At 42.6% G+C, this 21,792-nt stretch overlaps 1 protein-coding gene across 1 annotated transcript; it reads right to left on the bottom strand.

Annotated features, from left to right (window-relative positions):
- Window positions 1-1,214: 1,214 nt before the first annotated feature.
- On the bottom strand, window positions 1,215-21,792 carry xkr4 (XK related 4; the record flags this gene model as incomplete). The annotated part of the gene is made up of 4 exons (XM_079172661.1): window positions 1,215-1,815; window positions 2,540-2,894; window positions 5,534-5,733; window positions 21,095-21,792. The coding sequence occupies 4 exons, from the start codon at window positions 21,790-21,792 to the stop codon at window positions 1,215-1,217; spliced, it is 1,854 nt and encodes a 617-aa protein (XP_079028787.1).

The raw sequence follows: 21,792 nt of genomic DNA, 5'->3' as shown, positions 1-21,792 counted from the left end.
ACACAATATTTTTGTCTGTTACGAGAGTCATTGTGTCAGATTAGGCGATTATAAAGTCATAAATTCTTTCCGGGACTTGGCCGAGAGACATGACAGACAACACATTGGTCACCGGCCGATCAAAACGCGATCTCATCAGGAAGGAGTTGCCAGGTAGAAGAATGTAAACAAACAACGGCGGTGTGCGTGATGCTGGCTGTCTTGAGTTCGGAAAAAGTCTAAAAACAGAAAGAAAAATCTTTCCTCTGTTTCACAGTTCCACCGGCAGCAACATCATCCGTCATATTTACCGCTGTGCGTGAAAGGGCACTCTTTGCTCTTACTGTCCAAAGTCACAGTCATGAGGGAACTTCTGCTAATCTTTCTGTTGGGATGTTGTGACGTCATCAAGTTGTCCACCTGACACACTACACAAGATAATACGATCAATTGTCGCGCCCGACTCCCATTTTTGTTCCCGATCCGAGCTGACGCCCTACGTCTGCCGGGTCAGGCTACAATCGGGCTGATATTGTGTAGTCTGAACCCAGCGTGAGGTGTTCCAACTCCTCCAAATCTTGAAGACATGTCCAAAGAACCTTTTTGGCACTAAGAGAACAGAAATGATGAGCTTTTTCATGTAGATAGTGATGGAAGTACCCACCCAGTTGTGGCTACTATAGGATTACATCATCAGAACTTCCGACAGTTTGAAGTTTTCACTGATGCTGAATGAGGGTTCCTTTACTTTCATCACATTAGAAGAACTTCTGTGTAATTCAGGTGTCATTTATGTTAAGGTGGAATATCTGATGAATTAAAATGTGTCTGGATGGAAATATATCCTTTACTTTTCCAACCTTAACGCATAAGCGTCTTGTACCGTCTGAGCAGAGTGTCGAAGCGTTTGTATTTAGTTCATTCCAGACGGGATTTCCCTGATGAGTGGAAGTAAAAATAACAGCAACAACCCTGCAACGAACCCAAACACAGCTAGTGACATCAACTGCACTTGTGCCAAATTGTTCCTCCGATCACTACCAACAGGGCTGAATGTTCCTCGGTGGGAACTGATGCTGAGGAATAGAAACAGAAAAAGAGTAATGAGAGATGAAAAGTGGAATTGCTGCTAGTAACAAATTCTTTATTGCCACAGTCCCTGTTGCTGTTTATGTGATAGCAGGATAATCCTCTGACGACTGCACCCCTCTATGAGTTCTGAGAGCAGGGTGGAACTATAATGTGGTCTCATATTCCAGCCTCTCCTGCACTAGAGCGTCATCTTTGTACTGCAGCCGTGGAGGGGTCAGCGAGCAGTCTATGGCCAGGATTGCCTTGCGTATACTGCGGTCGAGGACATGGCGCTCCCAGGCTGGGTAGCGGTTCCTACAAAGGTCGATCTTGATGACGGTCTCATCGAGGCGTGGAGCACGAGACGATGGCGTAGATGGCACTGTAGGTCGGACCTGAAAAACTGGCATGCAGCCGTCCCGCTCAGAATACTTTCCCACGTCACGCTCCAGGGTTGCGGTGGCACCTCGGTTGGAACGTAGTGAGTTGGTGGCACCTTCAGATGGTAGCGTGGAGAACTGAGCAGTGGGATCTAGGTCAAGACCCTGGCCACTCGGCGAGCGCCCAAAGCGTGGCCCGTTGGGATGGAAAAAGGCATAGTACATGAGCATGAAAACCACACCGGTGAGGAAACTGCTGAAGATGACGCAGAGTGCTGGCACTGCAAAGGCGTCGGTGGTGTGAGGCAACCGGTAGAGATACCACAATGCACTGAGAGCAGCGTTCTCCACCAGAATCACCAGGTAATAGATGAAAAGCCGACACCTGCACAAAGACATGATGAAAAGAAATGAATAAGAACCAAATCACTGAACAAAGCATGAAGCAGCTCTCAAGTATTAGCACGATATGTTTAGTTTGCAGTTGGAAATGCTTATGTTCTATTTAGAGAATGGGCTTGAGGATGGCTATACTAATATGTCAGACCATTCTTCCAACACTGATACCTCTACAACTGTTTTCCAAATTTATAGTATTTAGAATATGATTTCCAATGATTGTTCCATTAGAGCCTCCATCAAGCCAACCACTTCCACTTAATGTTTAAAATATGCTGTTGAAGTGTTTTGAACTGCTGTTTTTGTCATGAGTACTTTTACAGACAGCACAAATATTATGCAGCGAAGCAGTATCCAAGCCTAGAATACGGCATTTTAGCCGCCATCTTTTGCAACCAGAAGTGACACGAGAGGGTGAAGCATTGGCACACCTTCAAATGCATACTAATGTAGCCCTGTGTCTGTGTAAACAGGCTTGTCAACACCTTTACCATTACAACTTAGATGTCACTGCTATTGTTACAGCTTGTTCGACTGCCACCAAGCAGCCAGAAGAAAATCCAGTAATGGAGCGTTTACCTGTCTTAGTCTGTACTACACCCTGTTTGTTCAAGCACCTCAGAATGACAATTAAATTAAATAACTAATTTAAAAAGAACAGATTTATTTCTTCAGGTCTACGTCACATTGAATGGAGTTGAGCGTGTCACCTTGTCCGTCCCTCCTTGACGTTGAACCAGGTGAAGATGTAGATGATGCCCACCACCATGTCAAACACAATCTCCTCCCATTTGCTGATGCAGAAGTCTGTCTCACAGTGGACAATCCAGAAGGTCATGATGCACCAGTGCAGGACAATGAAGATGCCAAAGTAGAGTTGGAACACAGAGGCAAACAGGGCGAAGGTGATGACCCTCGCAGCGATAGTGAAGAAGTGCCAACAGAACTGGATGATGACAGCCAGGTAGCTGATGGGCTTCTTGTCATCCCGAGACTCTCTCAAGGCCTTCTGGTAGGAGGCCAGGGCCCAGGCCAGAGAGACAAGGGAGGCTGCAGCTGTCATACCTGCAACAGTCAGGCACACAGAGACACAACGGGTTTGATTCCAGAGTCACATCATGGGAACACAGACAGAAACGCACACATTTTGGAAGATATGCTGAATTGCCATCAGACCCACAGTCAGATAAGCAGATGAGTATGGATTTCCTCTCTGTGCATCTATTACACAGACCCAGTATGTGTTTACCCTAGCTTAGCACAAACGTTGCAAGCAGGGGAAAGTGTTAGCTTAGAATATAGGTTGTTTATTTTTTTATTATATTTCATGTCATTGCACAGAGCTGAAGTGCAAAAAGTTGAGTAATGTGCAAAATAATATACAGGATACAATATACAATAAATAGAATGTGGTATAAACATAAAGGGTGCAAAGTTCAGCAAGTGACAGCTGAGGAAAAGAAGCTGTTTCTATGCCTGCTGGTCCTGAAACGGTGAGTCCTAAAACCTTCCAGAGGAGAGGAGGGCAAACAGTCGCTGCTTGGGGTGAGAGGTGTCACTGACAATTCTTGCACACAGGGGCTAAGCAATGCAATTATCCTCATACAATGTTTTGTATTACATCTTATGATAAGTTCTTTTTCGTGTGTTTTTGCACAAGCGATGAGTGTTCCTGTGCATGCCCTTAAACCTACTTGTTTAGATTTAGGAAGTTTGGTTTGAAATACATTTTTTACGTAAAACAAGATTGTTGCTTACATAACGTAGATATGTGGCATTAGTTAAGTACATAAGTTACATAACAAAAATAAGGTAAAATTAGTGAACATTGACTTTCAGTTTCACACAAACATGAATAGCTGTCTCCTGAGTGAAAATTTGTTTGACCCATGATCCACCACGACCTGCTTCCTACGTGGACTTTGTCACTCTTTAAACCACGTCACCTGACTTCCTTAGAGGCAGCACTACACGTCTTGGCTTTGGATTACGATTACTTTTCGTAAGTACGAACACTAAATGATATGTGTGGACTATTTTTCACAACCAAGACAAGACTAAAACTAAAGAAAAGGAAACCTTTGAAAACAAGAATTATGACAAAATGTATTAGATTTTTACTTCATAATAAATAAACCACAGCCTAATGTCAAGATGGACAAATGGACAAATTAACTAATTCTTGTTTTAATGCAAAGTCATATTGAAAGTCTGCGTGCATCTGCAGTTACATTGTTGCCTAGCTTCTGGAGTCAGATAACATTACTGACAGGTAGCGTAGTAGTACTCAGACATAGTGGTTTATATTCTTGAAATAAGTGAGGGAATCCAGCTTTTGACCGATTCACTGCTCTGCAGTGGAGAGCACAGCTAGCTAGCTAATGCTCAGGCTAATGCTAGGTGAGCAGGAACATCACAGAGAGAGCAGTTCTGTTCGAACAGACTATTTGGAAATGATACCTGGATTTACTGAGGAAAGCAAGTAAGTAGGTTTGTGCGGGAGTTATTTGGTCTGAGCTTAAAGGTTAATTATTCAACATTCTGAACATTAATATGGTAGGAAACCACTATTTGCTGTGTAACTGTATAGTGGAGTTATGTTGCTGCTAGCTGCTAGCTGCTAGCTGCTGGCTCAGCTATCGTCATGTTGAGAGCTGTGTGGAGACATTCCCTAAATCATAGATTTGCTCTTAATTCAATGAGGACATTTTTGCTTTGTGGGGACATTTGAGATGCAGTGCAAAGCTAAATAGATAAATGATTTATCCCTTGGGGGAAATGTGCATGTTCCAGCAGCAGTACACAAACAAAATACCTTGTGCAAAGAATAGTGCAAAAGACATGTCAAACATCATTCGCACAAATGTTAAAAAAGTGACATTTTAAGCATGTGCATGCATGTGGGCAAATTGCTAAATGGATTTAGTTATCAGTTTAAAATTGTGCCAGAAGGATGCACACTTTATTAATCCCCAAAGGGGAAATTCTATTGTATCACTCTGTTGTTATACACATGCATTATTGTATTATTGTATGGAGAGAGTTGAGAGCAGTTGGGGGTTTGGTGCCTTGCTCAAGGCCAAATCGTAGTGGCTAGGAGGTTGGCACCTCTGGCACCTCTCCAGCTACAGTCCACAATCCGAACTTGGGCGGAGCCGGACCTCTACCGTCCCAGTGCTTACATTTTTACAGAAAATGTAATCATACCGTATAGTTAGGGAGTCCAGCTAACCTCAGCAGCCTCTCAGTCTACTGATGAGTAAAATGGTGTTATGGCTAACAGCATTGCTTGTTAGTGTCTCTTCAGCATCTTGTTGCAGACTCTGAAGCCTCCACAGGTAATAGAGCTCGCTCTGACCCTTCTTGACGAGGGCCCCCGTGTTCCCAGCCTAATCTAGCCCATCGTCCGGGTGCATTCTGAGGTTAATTAGGCGTGAATCACCTTGACATCCTCCCCCTGGATGGATACAGTGGTAAGAGGAGGCTTTTCGTCTCGCTACTTCAAAGGACTGTTTGAGGGTTAAGACTTGGTTTTAAGGTTCACGGTAGAATTACGATTATGTTAGGTCAAAAGAGATGCAGTCCATGGTGCACAGGCATGTAAAATAATATTAAACTCCTCTAAGTATATAGCATAACCCTCTAACCCTAACACATTAGGGTTTGTGAGAGTGCTTGTGCTTGTGAGTAAGTGAGTGTGTTACCTTGCACAGCCTGGAGCTTGTGTGTCTGTATAATGATGCACAGCTGCAGCACCAGCTGCGGAGCGCTCTCCAGAAAGGTGGCCAGGAGATGCAGCATGCTCACATCTGCAAACTCATAGACCATCCTCCAGTAGTAACGCCAGCGCTCTGTCTCAGCACTCTGACGACTCCTAACGCCCAGGTAGATGGTGTGAAAATACCTGGAGGACATGGAGGAAAATATCATGCTTCAGCATCAACATCGCATGTTACAGTGAACGAAGAAGGAGAAAGGCACAACACACTGGAATTCAGTCTTAGTTTCTTTTCTTTAAAAATATCTACCTCTTAAACAGCCTTCTACTTATATCGATACATGAAACACTGATGGCTGCAGTGCTGAAGTGCACTGGTAGCTGTGTAACAGATATATAATTCAGGCTGGACATCAATTTCAGGTTGTGACGTGGCTATAGCGCGCTGGCCCTGAGAGCTCAAATTAAGAAAGACATCTTCACCACTTTGAAAACACGTGCTGCAAAAAACACAACAGAATACAGAAAGGCGTGCAAGAAGCTGTTTCCAGGGAACAGTGAAAACGGATGCACACGGCAGAGACATGGCCTGTTGTTGCCATGGTTTTGTCTTATTAGGTTATTGAAGTCGGTTATCCATTAGTAGTTTTGTAAAATGAGCTTAAATGTAACCTTACATTTTATTTTAACATGGTCATTGTATGGTTCAGATATTATTGCAAATATCTGCTGTTAACCCAGCATTATTTACGACTCGTGATGTTTTGTTCATAATTAGCCTGCCAGTCCAAATAATATGACAAAATACACACAATTAATGGTGAATCCAGAGGCAGCCCTACACGTGATTACTTTCCGTAAGTACAAACACTTAATGATATGTGTGGACTAAAACTAAAGAAAAGGAAACCTTCGAAAACAAGAATTATGACAAAATGTCTTACATTTTTACTTCAATGGAAAATAAATGAACTACAGCCTAATGTCAAGACAGACAAATGGACAAATTAACTAATTCTTGTTTTAATGCAAAGTCATATTGAAAGTCTGCTTGCATGGTTAAAGCCAGGGTGGGTTATTATGTGTTTTTGTTGTATTTGTTGCAATTGTTTTTACATCCCAAGAGCAATCAATAAATGAACTGCTCTGACAAAAAAGGGAGGCTGTGATAAGCCCGTCAGATCATTTCATTCAAATTCAAATGGTTTGACGGCCTACCTGCCCGTCTACCTGTCTACCTGTCTACCTGTGTGTATTCTGCCCGTGCACTCATTGCTCGCCACCAGAATCTTCTACAAGCTGCTAGCTTTACAGCTGGGAGTCCTAACAACAGCCATGTTGGTTCTTTACATTCATATTGATCGTTTTTGGGGGATTGTCTTTGGAGGGAGGCTCGAAGGGATCGGATCATTTAGCGACTTTTGAATTTGAGTTTCAATTTGTTTCTGTCCTTGAACATTACTTGGTGACAATTCTGAAAGTAACTACACTAGTAATATAACATTAGCCTCTTTCAAAATGAACTGTTTGTATCTCGGCAGATTATTTGAATTGGCAAAAGGTTTATGCTGAGTCAACAGCATCACGTTATCTGAATCATGTCATGACAATGTTAAAATTAGGCAGAAGAAAACATAACTACAGGTTAGTTCATTTGCAACACTAAGCTTCTCACAGTCATATGACGTTTGAGTGTCACCTGGAAACAGTTTCCATTGTGCTGTGTGCTACCTGCAGCACCTTTCTGTATTCGCTGGTTTTCTATATTTGCAGTGTTTTTTCAAAATGTGTTCAAAATGTATGAACATGTTTTCTCAGGTTGCAACTTGTTCAGCTCTCAGGGCTGCTGTTCTATAGGCCCATTCAGCAACATTGCCCAATGTAAAGGGGACAGTCCTTGATTTTGCTATAGTGCTCAATAGTGAATTAAAGAAAATAAATTCTTCCCAGCCACTAGTGGAAACATTTCATGCCAGGTCCCACCAAATCCTTTTCTATAGTTGGGGATTTCTAGTGTACACAACAGGCTACCACTTAAAAATCACCTCAGTATACTGAGTACTGGTTCTAGTTAGCACCATATATAGGGTTCTTTGGCTTGTTCCCATAACACTTTTGGGGATTATACACCTATGAGAGGATCTACAGAGAACCCTTCTATGCTTGATGGTTCTGCCTGGAATCCTCTCTAGAGGTTCTATCCAGACCTTCTATGGGTGCCAACAAGAGCCCACCCATTGGGTTCCAACAAGAACCCTTTTATATTCCAACGGTTTCATCTAGAATACACCCAGGCTTTCTCATGAGGATCCTCAAGGGCCGGAGAGGAGGCCGAATGATGTGGTGCACCGCAACCCGCAACAATCCTGGTTCACAAAAATCACAGTTTTTGGGAGGGTGTGGGCTGCGATGATCTTTTAAGACCTATGCTTTCAACGATCCTTGAAGAACTCTTTCTCCCAAAACCGGGTTTTCAGAGGTTCTGGGTAGAACCTTTTCGGGACCCTTTTTTCTAATTTTATAAAGCCGTTGTAGATTGGATTAGAAAAGAGCACAAAACCTGTACTATTAATAAAATGAAAGACTGTTTTCACTCAATTGATTTTGTCTTTTATGGATAACAATGAAATCTTTGAGACATTTTGTCAGGCTTTCGCTCCATTCACAGCACTGAAACTGCTCTGGTCAAGGTACAAAATGACCTTCTGCTTGCTGCCGACACAGGCCTGTATTTCATTTGAATTCTTCTTGACCTCAGCTCAGCCTTTGACACAGTGGACCACAATTTCTTAATTAGCCGTCTGAAGAACTCTGTTGGCATCAGTGATGTGGCGCTGGATTGGTTGATGGTTGATCTGTCAAACAGGTCCTTTTCTGTAATGCTTGGAGATGCCTCCTCTTCCTCTGCTCCTCTCCTCTGTTGGGTCCCCAAGGGGTCTATATTGGGTCCCCTCCTGTTTACCATAAACATGTTACCTCTGAGACACTTTATTCGTCGACACAATATCGAGTTTCATTGCTATGCAGATAATACCCGGTTGTACATCCCCATTAAGCCTGGCACCACCACTATTTCGTGTATCATGTCCTGGCTTGCCGACATAAAAAACTGGATGTCCAAAAACTTTAAATTAAATGACCCCTAATCCGATGTTATTATAATCACCCATGCTGACCCCAGCACTAGCTGCATCACTAATCTCCCCTCAAGTCTGGGAGCCTTATTTAATAATGTTTGACATGAACTTGGCTGTCATTTTTGATTCCGAACTGACTTTTGATGCTCAGGTGGCCAAAGTTGTGCATGTAATTTCAAACGTGACATGTAGGGGAGCTTTATTCATTTATTTTTCATGACTCAATCGTCACTGCATCCTGTCACGACCTACCACAATAAATTACCTTACATTAGTCATTTTTATCTAATTAGTCATTAGTGGACACCCCTTATAAATGTGCTTCAGATACCACCAACTCGCTGAAGACGCTAATAATGTGACTGTTACTGTGTGTGGCTCTCAGCGCTGATCTTTGTGAATTGGACTGTATTTGCATTGAGGCTTGTTTGCACAGAAATGGGACGATTTTACACCAAATGTCTAAATAATAGTAAATATAACAACGCGCAAATAGCACAGGAGCAACAAGAAGCTATTTTCTTGCATTTTACCCATTGAGGTGCTTTGATACGCACACGGTTTGTCTTTATCTTATTTAGCTACCGCAAAAGCCACGCCATCCATTTTTTAATTCAACCCCCAGCGTGCACAAAATCCTGATTCTTCTCAAACTTGTTCAGTGCTTACAAATCTCTGAAATCCTGATTTGCAGACAGAGCATGGCTTGAATTCGCTTTTCTTTCTACAATGCCCAAAGTGGGCAAAGTACCTTTCAACAGCAAGGAAAATATCAACTTTCTTTGTGGAGACACAAAGACCCTGTTCTATATAGTCTATAGTTTCACCATGCAGTTGCATTTGAAAAGACTGGATTGCAACATGGACGTTGCCTGAGCAGCACTCATACTTCAGCTCCAACTGTACCTCTCCAGACCCGAGGCAAGAGCTCATTTAATGAAGTGAATTCATTATTACTTTTCAGTCTGTCTGTGGCCTACATTTTAATGTGTCTCCCTCCGTCTATCTCTAAAATATCAGCGACACATGGCATTCATTTAGCGGCAGCCTAATAGGCCGTGAAATGAAGTTCCACTATCAATAAAGCATTTGAAAACGAAATCTGGGCTGAGGGCAATAAAGCTGCAGCCTGTACATGGACAGATGGACATGACACATATCTCACTGTTTGTGTGTCTGTGTCTGCAAATACAGATACAAACACATTCACGCTGTTACTGAAGGTGCTCTGACTGCCTCACTCACATCTACAGAAGAGAAAAGTCAGCTCATTCACCCTTGAAGCAAAGCCACCGTCACCGCCATCAGTCCTGCCAGCATTACCATGGCAATGCTTCTCTTCATGATAGGATATTTATGGCACTGGACCATTTGTCTGCACTGAGCATGAAACTGGCTGCTAGAGGCTCAAGGTACTGCTAGAGGTACCAGTGCTCCACTGATGATCCATCTGAACGACAATTTTAAGATAAATAATGGTGGCCACTTTCGGAACTCACATTTTTATTTCATAACCTGCTGTTGTATTTGAATACACGTTTTTGTGTTGCAGATACATTGTTAAATCCAATGAAAAGACCAAAACCACCATTGTGTTCGCCACCTCTTCCTGACTGCCGCAGCCCTGGTCCTTTCTTAGGGGTGGACTGGTCATCCAGAAGTTCTGGAAGACTCCCAAACCGCCGATCCATTGCAAGCTGAACTGGCCGGTGGTGGTAGAGTTTTTTATTTTTCAATATCTTATGTCAGGTCAGCCTGGCCCTCAGAGGAGACTTGGCCAATCTAACACTTTCAATATTGAGGGGCGATACGAGCGACCCAAACCAATTTGAAATCTGATTGGCTCAGTCCTGAACATGAACGTGAAGACCTCTCTATTTTAAAGTCACGGGCTGAATTCCAGTCCCAGTACATCCCTGTCCCTACTGATGATATCATTCCTTTTTTTTAAATGGCTCGGGGTACCACGGTGGCTAAAAGGTTTGGGCTGCTGTCTGCTCTCAAATAAAAAGTGCAGCCAATGCAGTGCATTAAGGCCTCACTATGCTTCGAACAAATGATCACATGACTTGCTCTGCCTTTTCTGCTGACCTGTGGCAGTTCTAACAGCGGCATGGACCACACCTGGGCCTGTTGTTCCCCACACATAAAGGTCAGAGCAGCAGTCAGTCCCTTTCAGATCCGCTCTCCCCACTCACCTCTGTGCCTTTTGTTCTCTTTTCGTTTTTCTTTTTTCAACACAACTTTCACTCATCTACTCAATATATCGCCAATTCAAAGTTCAGAGCATATCTGTTGCTCCCAACGGCTTTCAACACGGTGACGGCTGAGCTGGCGGCTAGAAGCTAACGGTGCTAACAGCACTAACAGTGCAAACAACGGCAACAATGCTGACAGAGCTAACAGCGTTTGCCTGGGCTGGGACCGGAGGGTGGGCACTATGCTCCCGCAGTCGGGACAACGTCATCAGCTGTAACACCGTATGAGAGCAGTGCAGAGCGACGGCCATGAGCTACTAGTGGGGATCACATGCAGTAACAGGCACTGAAAGGCACGCACGGCCAGTCCAACTGCATCGGCAAAGCACAGATATTAGAGATTTTGGATTACAATGGCTGTATCTTCACATAGCGAATTGTTGCTTGCTGCAATATTAATGCTTTAAATCCCCTATACAGAACCTTCAAGTTGTATATAAATGATTCTATTATTTAGTAGATCCGTGCGTCTCAAACTTGTCTTAGAGCTGGACTACGTGGTCGTAGAGGGGGTTTAGATGGTAATATGATCTGACAGGGACTGTTTGAATTACTGTTTACTGAGGCCTTTGGCCTGGCGAGCCATGAAATGAAGATAGTGATGGATGAAATGGAGCAAAAATAAAAACTCAGATCAGGTTCTGGTCTAAACTTTGGCAGCAGCAGTCAGGATCATCAGAATCAGGTCATGGCTTGGGTTCAGAATTCAACTTTTCAAAATGACGTTCCCATACAACTCAACTGCATTCCCAATTACATTTCAAGGGAATCATACTTTATCCCTGGTTATGGTGTTTAACATGATATTAACGTTGGGAAATACATTTTTAATGTTGACGTCAAAAACAAACGTAATTTGGGAGGAAATACATTACCCTGATGACGCAATTGACAATGCCGTTTTGTAGGAAAAGAGCATAATTTATATGAGAGCAGGCTGAAGATGTTGAAGATTTAGTTCTTGGCAATGAAGTATCATGTATTCCGGTGCAACAGTGAGGCAGCTAGATGATGTGTTTTCTTATGGCAAGGAATAAATGATATCAGGCTTCGACACACACACAATAATACTAATACTACAAATATTTGTAATTACTAAATAATATTAGTAGAATACATTCATTGTTGGCTTGGGTCTGTACATGGAATTTGTTGACAGTAAGAAAAATGAAGAAATTTCGTCATCCTCAAAACTACCCCGACTTGTTTTAATAATCATAATACAAAATGTATTCATTAAATCAATAATTAATAATAAGCCTCTGTAGACTTTCTCTGTCTTGTTGTAATAAGATAAAGTGTAACTTGAGTGTTGCAGTGCTGATTTTGTTTGTGAGGTCTCCTCCCAGATTAACCATCGCGCAGGTTATCCAGCAGTTAAAGTGAAATGTGAGCGTATCTAGTTTATTGACTGACCTGTGTTTGGCTCCTGGTAAACACATCTTGTAGTGTGGGATAAAATAAATCATCTCCCTACACGAGTTTCTAAACCATTAGTCAGGCGGCACTACAGCGGCTCTGTCTATCGACCCAGAGAATCTTAAAATGAACTGGTTTGATTGTATCTCTAACCCCCAAGGAAAAATATTTCTTTAGGTCTGAATATATCTGAACAAGCTGTTGCATTCTGATTTACCACAATGATCAAGTCAATGTTTGTCAGCATTACCTTGCCAGTGAGTAGGGGAGAGCGGGGTCAGACAGACCTTGGGTCTGCTGTGTGAAACATATGTGACACGTCCCACATATCTGAGTTCCCTGAGAAGTCATAATATTTGAGAACAAAACCTACCTGTCCTCTGCTGTGCATTACGACATTGCTCTGCTGCTTTTGGTAGTTTCCCCTTCAGACCATCTGACAGACACAGAACCCTGTTCTGACTCTGGAGGAATTAAAAAAGGAGCTGTGCCGCGCTCTTCATCCGAGGTGGGAAAGTGAGACTTACTCAATCAATATAAGACGCAATTTGAAAATCAAAAAAAATATATTACCAGGGACAATTCAGAATAGGGAAAAGTCCAACATCTGAGAAGGAAGCATGGGGATTGGATTAATTTGTGATGAGCGGACCTTGAGACGATCGTCGCCTGAGGCCGACTACCCAACCAGGCCTGCCGAACCAAACACCACTGAAGGCAGTCGACTGCCCCAGAAGCAGAGGGAGGAGAGCCGAGATGGAAGCTAAGCTGACTAAGCTCGGACCTGAGGCTACTCCTCCACCCAGCCGACTGCTGTCTGACGCCCGTTTGCAGGAAAATAAAATGGATGAAATAAGACTTCCGGTGAAACCAGCAACGGGAGATCTGTGACTGCTGTGTCCACATCTTTACAGAGACCTGGCTGCATGGTGGCATCCCAGATCTGGGACGAGAGGAGGTGGACTCTGTGCTTACATCAATAATGCTTGGTGCTCGAACACAGTCAAAGTTAATGGAAAAATGTAGGGAAAAAATGTTACCCTAATGTTGAATTTTAATGTTAAGATGTCGGCCATATTGATTGTTTTGTTGATGCTGTTTACATTTCTCCTGATGAAAATCTTTAGCACAGGGACGAACTACTGTTTTTGCATCTGTCATGTTTGTCTTGGGCTGCAACTGCATTTCTTTGTGAATGCCTGTGTTGCATGAAGCCACTTTCACCACAGTGCATGTACGTGCCATTCTACATGTTCTGTCGTTGCCAAAGTTTGGATTATTTCAAAGCCTTCCTGCTTCCTGTCACTTTTAATCTCATTATGTCTTGTGTTTTTTGGCTTGTCCGATCTATTCTCGTGAACGCGATATCTCAGGAACACCTTGAGGGAATTTCTTCAAATTTAGCACCAACGTCCACCTTGGACTCAAGGATGAACTGATTATCAGAATTGATATGCTAATTATGACAATATCACACAAATTACTTACAGGATACAATAGTGACATTTTGTGTGTGTGTTTTTTATGACGACGTATCCATATTGTATTGTATTTGAGTGGAGAAGTTACTGGACTATATGTGCACTGTGACATGTGGCTAAATGTTGTTAAGCATTTTATTAGCAGTGTGAGAAAGACATGTAATGATACAGAGATCTACCTGCTTCTGAGAGAGAGTCTCATTACATCACAGCCTGCTGCTCTCTCCACACCCCCCTCACTGTCTCACGGTTCCTGCTCTGGAAGTAGACTGTGAATAATGCAAGAGAGGCAGATAGGCCTTACACACACACACACACACACACACACATGTGTTGACATAATGCACTGCCCTAGACCATAATCTTAACCATCACAACCAACTGCCCAACCTAACCCCAACATCAAAGTTGGTCGGCGTGTGTTTTTCGTGCATTTTATTCACACGTTGAAATATTTTTTGAAACTGTTGTTTGCATCATGAATACTTTCACTTGAATATAAGACAGTGAGAAAGCCATCTCATGTTATTTCAGAGGAAGGTTGATTTAGAATAAAGACGTCAACCGAAGCAAGTTCAACAATGCTGACTCATTTCTGGCCTTTAGGACTCATTCCTGCAGCGCTCGATATGATTTATCCAGGGATTTTATTGTGAAAGGTAAGAACATAAGGAGTGGATCTGGTCTGCTCTGCCTTTGTTGAGGTTGAAGCAGTAATAAAGTTGGCCACCTTGGTCCGGACTACGGAGCCTCTGTGTTGTTGTCGTCTTATGAATATTGGCTCAACATGAACAGTATTTAGGTTTAAACATTTTAAGTTAACTATTAAAAGTTACCGACTTTTAATTTGTGCATGAGGACTTAGTTTACCAGTCCAGGTCTTAAATTGGTATTGAAATCCTTTTGGACTTTATCACATTCAGCTGAACAGAGATCAGTCTTGGACATGTCCAGGACCTGACAGTCTTACAGCCCCGTGTCCCTTCTGTCCACCACTGTGAACCCACAAATCCTTTCTTTCAACCCAACTTCAAGACAGTTGCTAAAACTGCAGTAATACATTTCTTATGCTGTGGAACTTTGCAACAGGCTGAAAACACAACTTTGGCATATTATCACACCATAACGTTAATTTGGTAAGCAAACAGTTTCCAGCAGAGACGGATCAACATGATCATTTATTTGCAGTGATGTTTGTGTAAGTCCAATATTCACTCTCTTCTTAACTCTGGTTTGGTCTCCACCAACTCCTGAGATTAATATCTGGCTCTTTAACTGCTAAATGCTCCGCTGTGTTCCCCAGCTGGCCTCTAATGCCTCATCTCCAGAGCATGGTTCGACTTGACTCAACTCACTTTTGGTACCAGGTCTTTTCCTCTATTTTGTTTTCCACTGCGAACAGTAACCCCTCAGCTGATCGCTAACGCGACGGCAGATTACATTGCGGCCAGTGCATTCTGCCACGTTTGCTCTCCGCATGGACTGTTTACCTACATTCAACCAAAGCCTGCTCCAACGTGATTGGTCAACTCGGACTACAAGTGGAAACCAGAACTTTTCCGATACTAAAAATGGCTGCCTACATGGGGGTGGGGTTGATAACAAAACACGCAAGCTATAAAACCAAACAATCAGCTTTTAAAGGCTGAACAGCTCTGTGGAGTAGCAGAGTTGGGTGGAATTTGAAATTTCCCTCCAAGCGACATTTTCACATTGCATCGATTCATTTGACTCAAACACATGAATTCATGCAGGTTTAGGTAGAAACGTTGCACGTCCCGACAAAATGTGTAATATCCATTTACACTGCTAGCTTATTTCATTGAAAGTGCATGGTGTAATATGCATGTGTGTAGATCTGTTTGAGCCGACTCTGTTGGCTTCATCAACCAAGACACTTAAAAGCAGAGGACAGAGAGTATCTCCAGCCACAATGACTACAATACATATTACAATATACTCTATAACATTCACTGTGCAGCAGTTAAAGATGATATATTAATACGGCATTTAATTTGTGATTATAGAATCCAATAGTGTATAGAGCCGTCAGAAGTACTCTCTGTGAGGAGAATCCACTGGGGACCGACTGAATGGATCCAGAATAAAGAGCTGCATGTCCATTAATAGCTCATTAAGATGCTGAACGTCAGCTAATGAAAAGTATGATGAGCCCCCAAGTTCAATATGTTGATTGTAATGTAGTTATTGGCACATACCGATCAATAGTCCACTACTTAAAATACCTCATTCGAAATACTGACACTAACTTTTGATAATATAAACTATTATAATATAAATTGTAGTGCTCTGTTGTATGAAATACCAAAACGATTTTGAAGCTTTCAAATACTCTTTGATTCATTTTAACCGTAGGTCATAATTCACATCCATTAGGTGTAGTATCTCCAAATTGCTGTCAACTGTTGAAGCTGCTAAAACAAAAATGTTTAATGATGGCAATGATGATGCCATGGTGATTAAATTAATTAAAGTGTTATTTATTTCTTTATGAATATATTGTAAATAAATGAATAGATCTATACTCTAGAAATACCACCATGCTTTACCTTCTTTTTGTTCTTGAATCGTTTAGAAATATGAATTCCAAACTATTGAAGAGGTTATTTTGACAGGAATGTCACATCAATAATGAATAGAACTGTCGTCAGCTTCAGGATTGTTGTTCGGACTGAATAAGAAATGTGAAAACATCACTGGGGCCTGAAGATGAGAGTCTGCTGTTATTTCTGACGTTCTGCAGACTGAAAGCTGGGTGAAATATAACATTACTGAAAATAAGAGTGAGCTGCACCAGAACTGAGAGAACAAATGGTGAAACTGTGAGACACAGTGTGTTCCTCACTGAAACATCTGCCCTCAGTACAGTTAGGTGCATAATTAGAATTCTTCAAATGTAGATAAAAGCACCAAATTCCATCTGCTCACATGAAAACCTAAAAAAAGATGTCATCGGAAAATCCAATATAGCAGCCGTTTTTCAGGATGTAAACTAATTTAACCTCTAATGTCCACAGAACGTGGCTTCATCTTGTTGTACTCTTACTGAAGCTGCTCGCCACTTCAAGGCTTCAAATTCTTTGAAATCATGTATTCATTTCATGGCGATTTACCAATTTTATTTGCTACTGAATTTGTCTTTAAGTACATTTAACGAATCAGATTCTTGTTCCAGTAACTTCGCCTCTGGCAGCCTGGTCTCCTAAAGCTTCGGGATGGACCGGTCTGACTTATTCAGTCCTGATACCGATGCCTGGGCTTCAGGTACCGATCGGAGGCCGATTCATTAATAAGCTGCACGCCTCACTGTGTGGAAGAGACTGGGATTACTTTAGTGTGTGAAAGGCAACATCAGATTTGACTTAAACACTGCTTTCCTAACTTTGTAAAGCAAAATGTAAAAAATAAATGCATAAATAAAAATGAAGGGAATTGTTATTTATTGTTAAAATAATAAATTGTTCACCAGCAACTTGTGAGTCTTCAAAATTATCAGGAATTGCAATTCAAATGTAAAATTCCAGTATTAAATTAATTTGGTATATAAACATAGAATTGATTTGAATAGATAAGCCCCATTGCCACCAATATCCAGCTATTTGAGTCAGTATCGGCCCGATATCTGATATCGCTATACTAAAAATGACATTAATATACAACAAAACTTGATTACATTAATTACGTTTCGAGGGGAAAGTATTTTCTGCTGGATCACGTTTCTATTATTTTTCTATTAATCCTAGTTTCAGCTACGCATAATATCCGGGAAATGCACAAAATAAAGATATCACAGCAAACGCCATCACTGAAATGAGTTCAGCTGTTACCACACTAACAATGACGAAGCTGCAAATATGTTAAAACAAATAACAAATAAGACGCTGCCGCATCAAGTAGACTTTACGTTCTCTTAACAAAAATTACTCAAACTGAATTTGGCGTTGTGGTTTTATTTGTCCAGATTATGAGATATCTGTCTAGGACTGTGTGGTCAAGGCAGGATGCAAAGCGACATTTTGAGGCAGTGCGATTTCATACCAAGTAAAATTAGGCCAAAGACACAGTTTAACATAAAATCTTCAATTAAATATCACATTGTAAATTTCGTCTCCTCTTCTAAACTCTGATCGGTCAGACAAACATGTTTTAGAACAAATCAGCAAAGATGGACATTTTACCATTGTCTAATTATGTACAATATTGATTAATCTGTCGATCATTTTAAATAATATTTCTTTCTTGAAGCTGACCATTACAATTTCCCAAGAGTCCAAGTTAACGTCTTCAAATGTTTTGTTTTGTCCAAAACCAAAGAAATATTCAGTTAAAAGTGACAGCAAACGGAGAAAAGCAGCAAAGCACACTGTGGGAACAGCAGGCTGTGTCAAATAATTAACTATCAAACATTGCTGGTGAAAAATATTCTGTCAGCTAATGAACTTATTGTTTCAGTACTTTTCTCCTGTTTCTCATGTTACTGTTAGTGTGAATCCCAGTGGTGGGCCGTCAGGGCCAGCAGGGCCATCTCTGCAGTAGCTTTAATATGCTTGTTTACGTATTATTATTTGTACAACTTGTTTTGATGAAGATGGATTTCTGTTTGGTTTGATATGTGATAGGAACTTTTGTTACATCCAATGTTGCTCTGGGGACATATTTAGCCGGTGCACAGCAACAAGAAGACACGTGAAGCGGCACAAGTCTATATACTCCGCTCAAAGTGTTAAAGTTAAAGTGTTCAAGTTAAGTTGAAGTTAAAGTGTTAAAGTTAAGTTGAAGTTAAAGTGTTTAAGTGATCTACTTTGAAGATTCATGTGTTTTGGACTCATTTTCCCTCTCAGTGTTGACAGACGAATAAATCCGTCAGTAACAAGAACTATGGAGTCGTGGATTTCCTGGAGGGAGTGATTGTAGCGTAATATTTGAATGGCTCGTGCTCTTCAGTGTGCAGTGGAATGCATGTTTCAGCTCCGCAGTTCTTTTAACCCTTGTGTTGTCTTAACTTTCTGTATACACCACTTGTCCCAAGGGTAAAAAATGACCCGCCTTCACTAAACCCCTAAAATAAAACAGCTTGATTGCATTTTAAACCCCAAATCTATTTTGCATGAAGAAACAAACTGTCATTCATCACAAACTTTGTGAATATCTAAGTGTTTCCTCTTCCCAGTGCAGAAAGACTGTTTCATCTGGAATCCACTTCTCCCAGACCTCTCTTATGGCCGCAGGTTTGTCTGTCACACGCCACGGTCTTGACTCACGATTATCAAATCGTATCGTTTTTGAGAAAGTATGAAATACTTTTAGTGACATCATTGCACGGAAAATCGCCCTTCCACTCTCTGCATCCCGATGCAGCCTCGCCTCGGGACCTACACACACCTGCTAAGATTAGCAGCCCGATGTAGGCACGCAGGTCAAGCTCATCCATCCTTTTCCAGTTGTCTGGTGCTGTCATCTGCAGCACCCTTATAGCCCCTGACTGCATTCCCCATTAGTAAACAATGCTTTCAAGAAATGTTTATTCTCTCTGATCTTGTTTGTATTTAGTCTGTGAACTTCAGCCAGGTGTGGGGTCGTGGAGGGGAGACGCTGCATATTCGCGAGAACGTTTTAGTTTCCCCTGAGTTCAATCAGTAGCACACGTAATCTCAATGTCTTGTGTGTGTGTGTGTGTGTGTGTTGTGGTGGTGTGTTTTTTTATGGTTTCTGTAGTATAAAAATGATTTTACAACTGCCGGGTCAAAAATGACCCCTAAGACAAGATTTGTACCCTGTTGGTGTACAGCTTTTATGGAAATATGAACAACGGCAATTTTTAACTTTGTCTCAAGTTGGGGTCATTCTTGGAAAAGTCGTTGAATTTCAAGTTGAAAAAATATCATGAAGGGGGTTTCCTATGCTGTTACACATAGTGGCGGGTCATTTTTGACCCCTAAGATGACACAAGGGTTAATGCATTGTCCGTTAATGACGCAGCATCCCGTGTGCATATTCATGTAACGTTATCTGCACTCTGCAGTTAGTGTATTTATAGGTGTTGAGCTTCATTTTTACACGAAACAAATAATAACCGTAGCTGTGGCGTCATAATGAGGTTAGGTAGTTCAGCTGCAGGACAGCAGTGAAGGCCCAGGTATGAAATGCACGGCCCGCCACTGGTGAACAGTAATGTAGGTTTCCAAATTAGGTTTCTACAAAACATCAACAGACCGTAAAATGAATCGCTCTACTGAGACAAATTCACTAGCACGTTCACATCTCACATTTCTGCCTGACGTTTGAGATTTCCGTCCCATATCACCACTGATGGACACATCAGGATCATTTTTATGCACCAAAAAAACAGCAAATAGTTCTGTAATAAACTGTCATACTAATGTACAGGTTCGTAGACACTTTAGCTGCAGCCAGGGCCACCCGAGGTCATGTGATCTGATTTAGTTGGATGTGTGTGTGGGGGGGGGGGGGGCGGGTTACTGGCTCTGAGGATTTGCTGCTTGTCTTTGTCCTCTCTAACAGAAGGTTAAACTAAGTGACAGAGTTGCAAAGACTGGTACATTTTCCAACGGCGGTTAAGCTCGGGAATGTATGATATTTTGCACAATTTCAATATAAAACATTAGAGCTGCAACAAATAATCAACAAGCAGATTATAACGCGTCATACGAATGTTAATAATGCCTTATGCACATGGGCATCATAGAAAGTCCCACCAATATTTCTTCCACCACTGGTTACTCTGCAGCATGTGCACCCCAGGATAAGTCAGCAATGGTTAGCAAGATTTAATGAATGACTGGGCTGGCTGTTGTCAAACGCAACCATGTGCATCTTGAGTTACGGGGTCATTCAAATTCATGTCTGCACCCGGAGGCTGTGTAGGAAGTTCTTTCCAATGGCACCAAAAGAGAGAAGTATCCGCTGCTTGACACCAGGTGTGTCTGACAGGCCGGAGCCCACTCCCTACCTATCGTTCCCGTGTGATGATGACCCATCAGTGTATGGATATAGAAGATAAGCGACTGTTGGCCCTGCAGATGGGAGCATGTCAAAGATGGCAGCTGGTAGCCACACTGTAAGATCTGGCCTCATTCAGAGTCCAACATGGTGCCAAGAGTACCAACTGCCAGAGCATTCATTCATTCATTTATACCACACACACATAAACAAACACTTCACCATACACACACACACACCGTCATTACCCATCCCAAAGCCTCCATCCTACCTCCATATCTGGCCCATCTGGAGGATGTGGATGACGGACTGGCCGAACCAGACGCAGAAGGAGTAGTAGGCCGACCGCTTCCTGCCTCTGCCGCCCACCGCGGTGCTCGCAGTGCTGTTGGTCGTAGTGTTCTTGCTGGCGGTCGACGCCTGTCTCTGCGGCGTGGCCGGGTGGTGTTGAGCGGTAACGTCGCCGTGCGAGGCCGAGCCGCTCAGCAGCTTGTTCCCGTCCATGTGGGCGCAATCGGCGGCGGATTCGGCGCAGTCCTCGGTGCCGAAGTCGTGGATGAACCATCTGAAGCTGAAGAGCTGGACCGAGAAGGAGCCCAGCACCACAAAGAAGAGCGTCAGGCCGAACCACCAGTACTCGCGGCGGAGGTAGTAGTCGACCGACAGCCACACGTCGGTGCCCACGTCGGCCAGATACACGGCCACCGCGGCTACGATCCACAGGCAGTCCCACACCGTGTATTTCTGCTGCTCACTGCCCGGGCGAAGGCACGTCGAGTTGGAGCCCCCACCGCCGCCGCAGCACCGCGACTCCCCGTTGGCGAAGTCCCCGTCCCCGGTTCCCGCAGAGTCGGGCTGGGCACCCGGGTGGAGCCCCTGCACCGAGCCGGAGTGCTCCGAGTTCTGCAGCGGGGTGAAGGCCACGTCGCTCTTCTTCATCTTCAGGACCCCGTCCGACTTAGCCGCCAT

This window comes from Pholis gunnellus, assembly GCF_910591455.1.
Source record: "Pholis gunnellus genome assembly, chromosome: 14".
Classification (NCBI taxonomy): Eukaryota; Metazoa; Chordata; class Actinopteri; order Perciformes; family Pholidae; genus Pholis; species Pholis gunnellus.
This window is presented reverse-complemented; position numbering and strand designations above follow the sequence as displayed.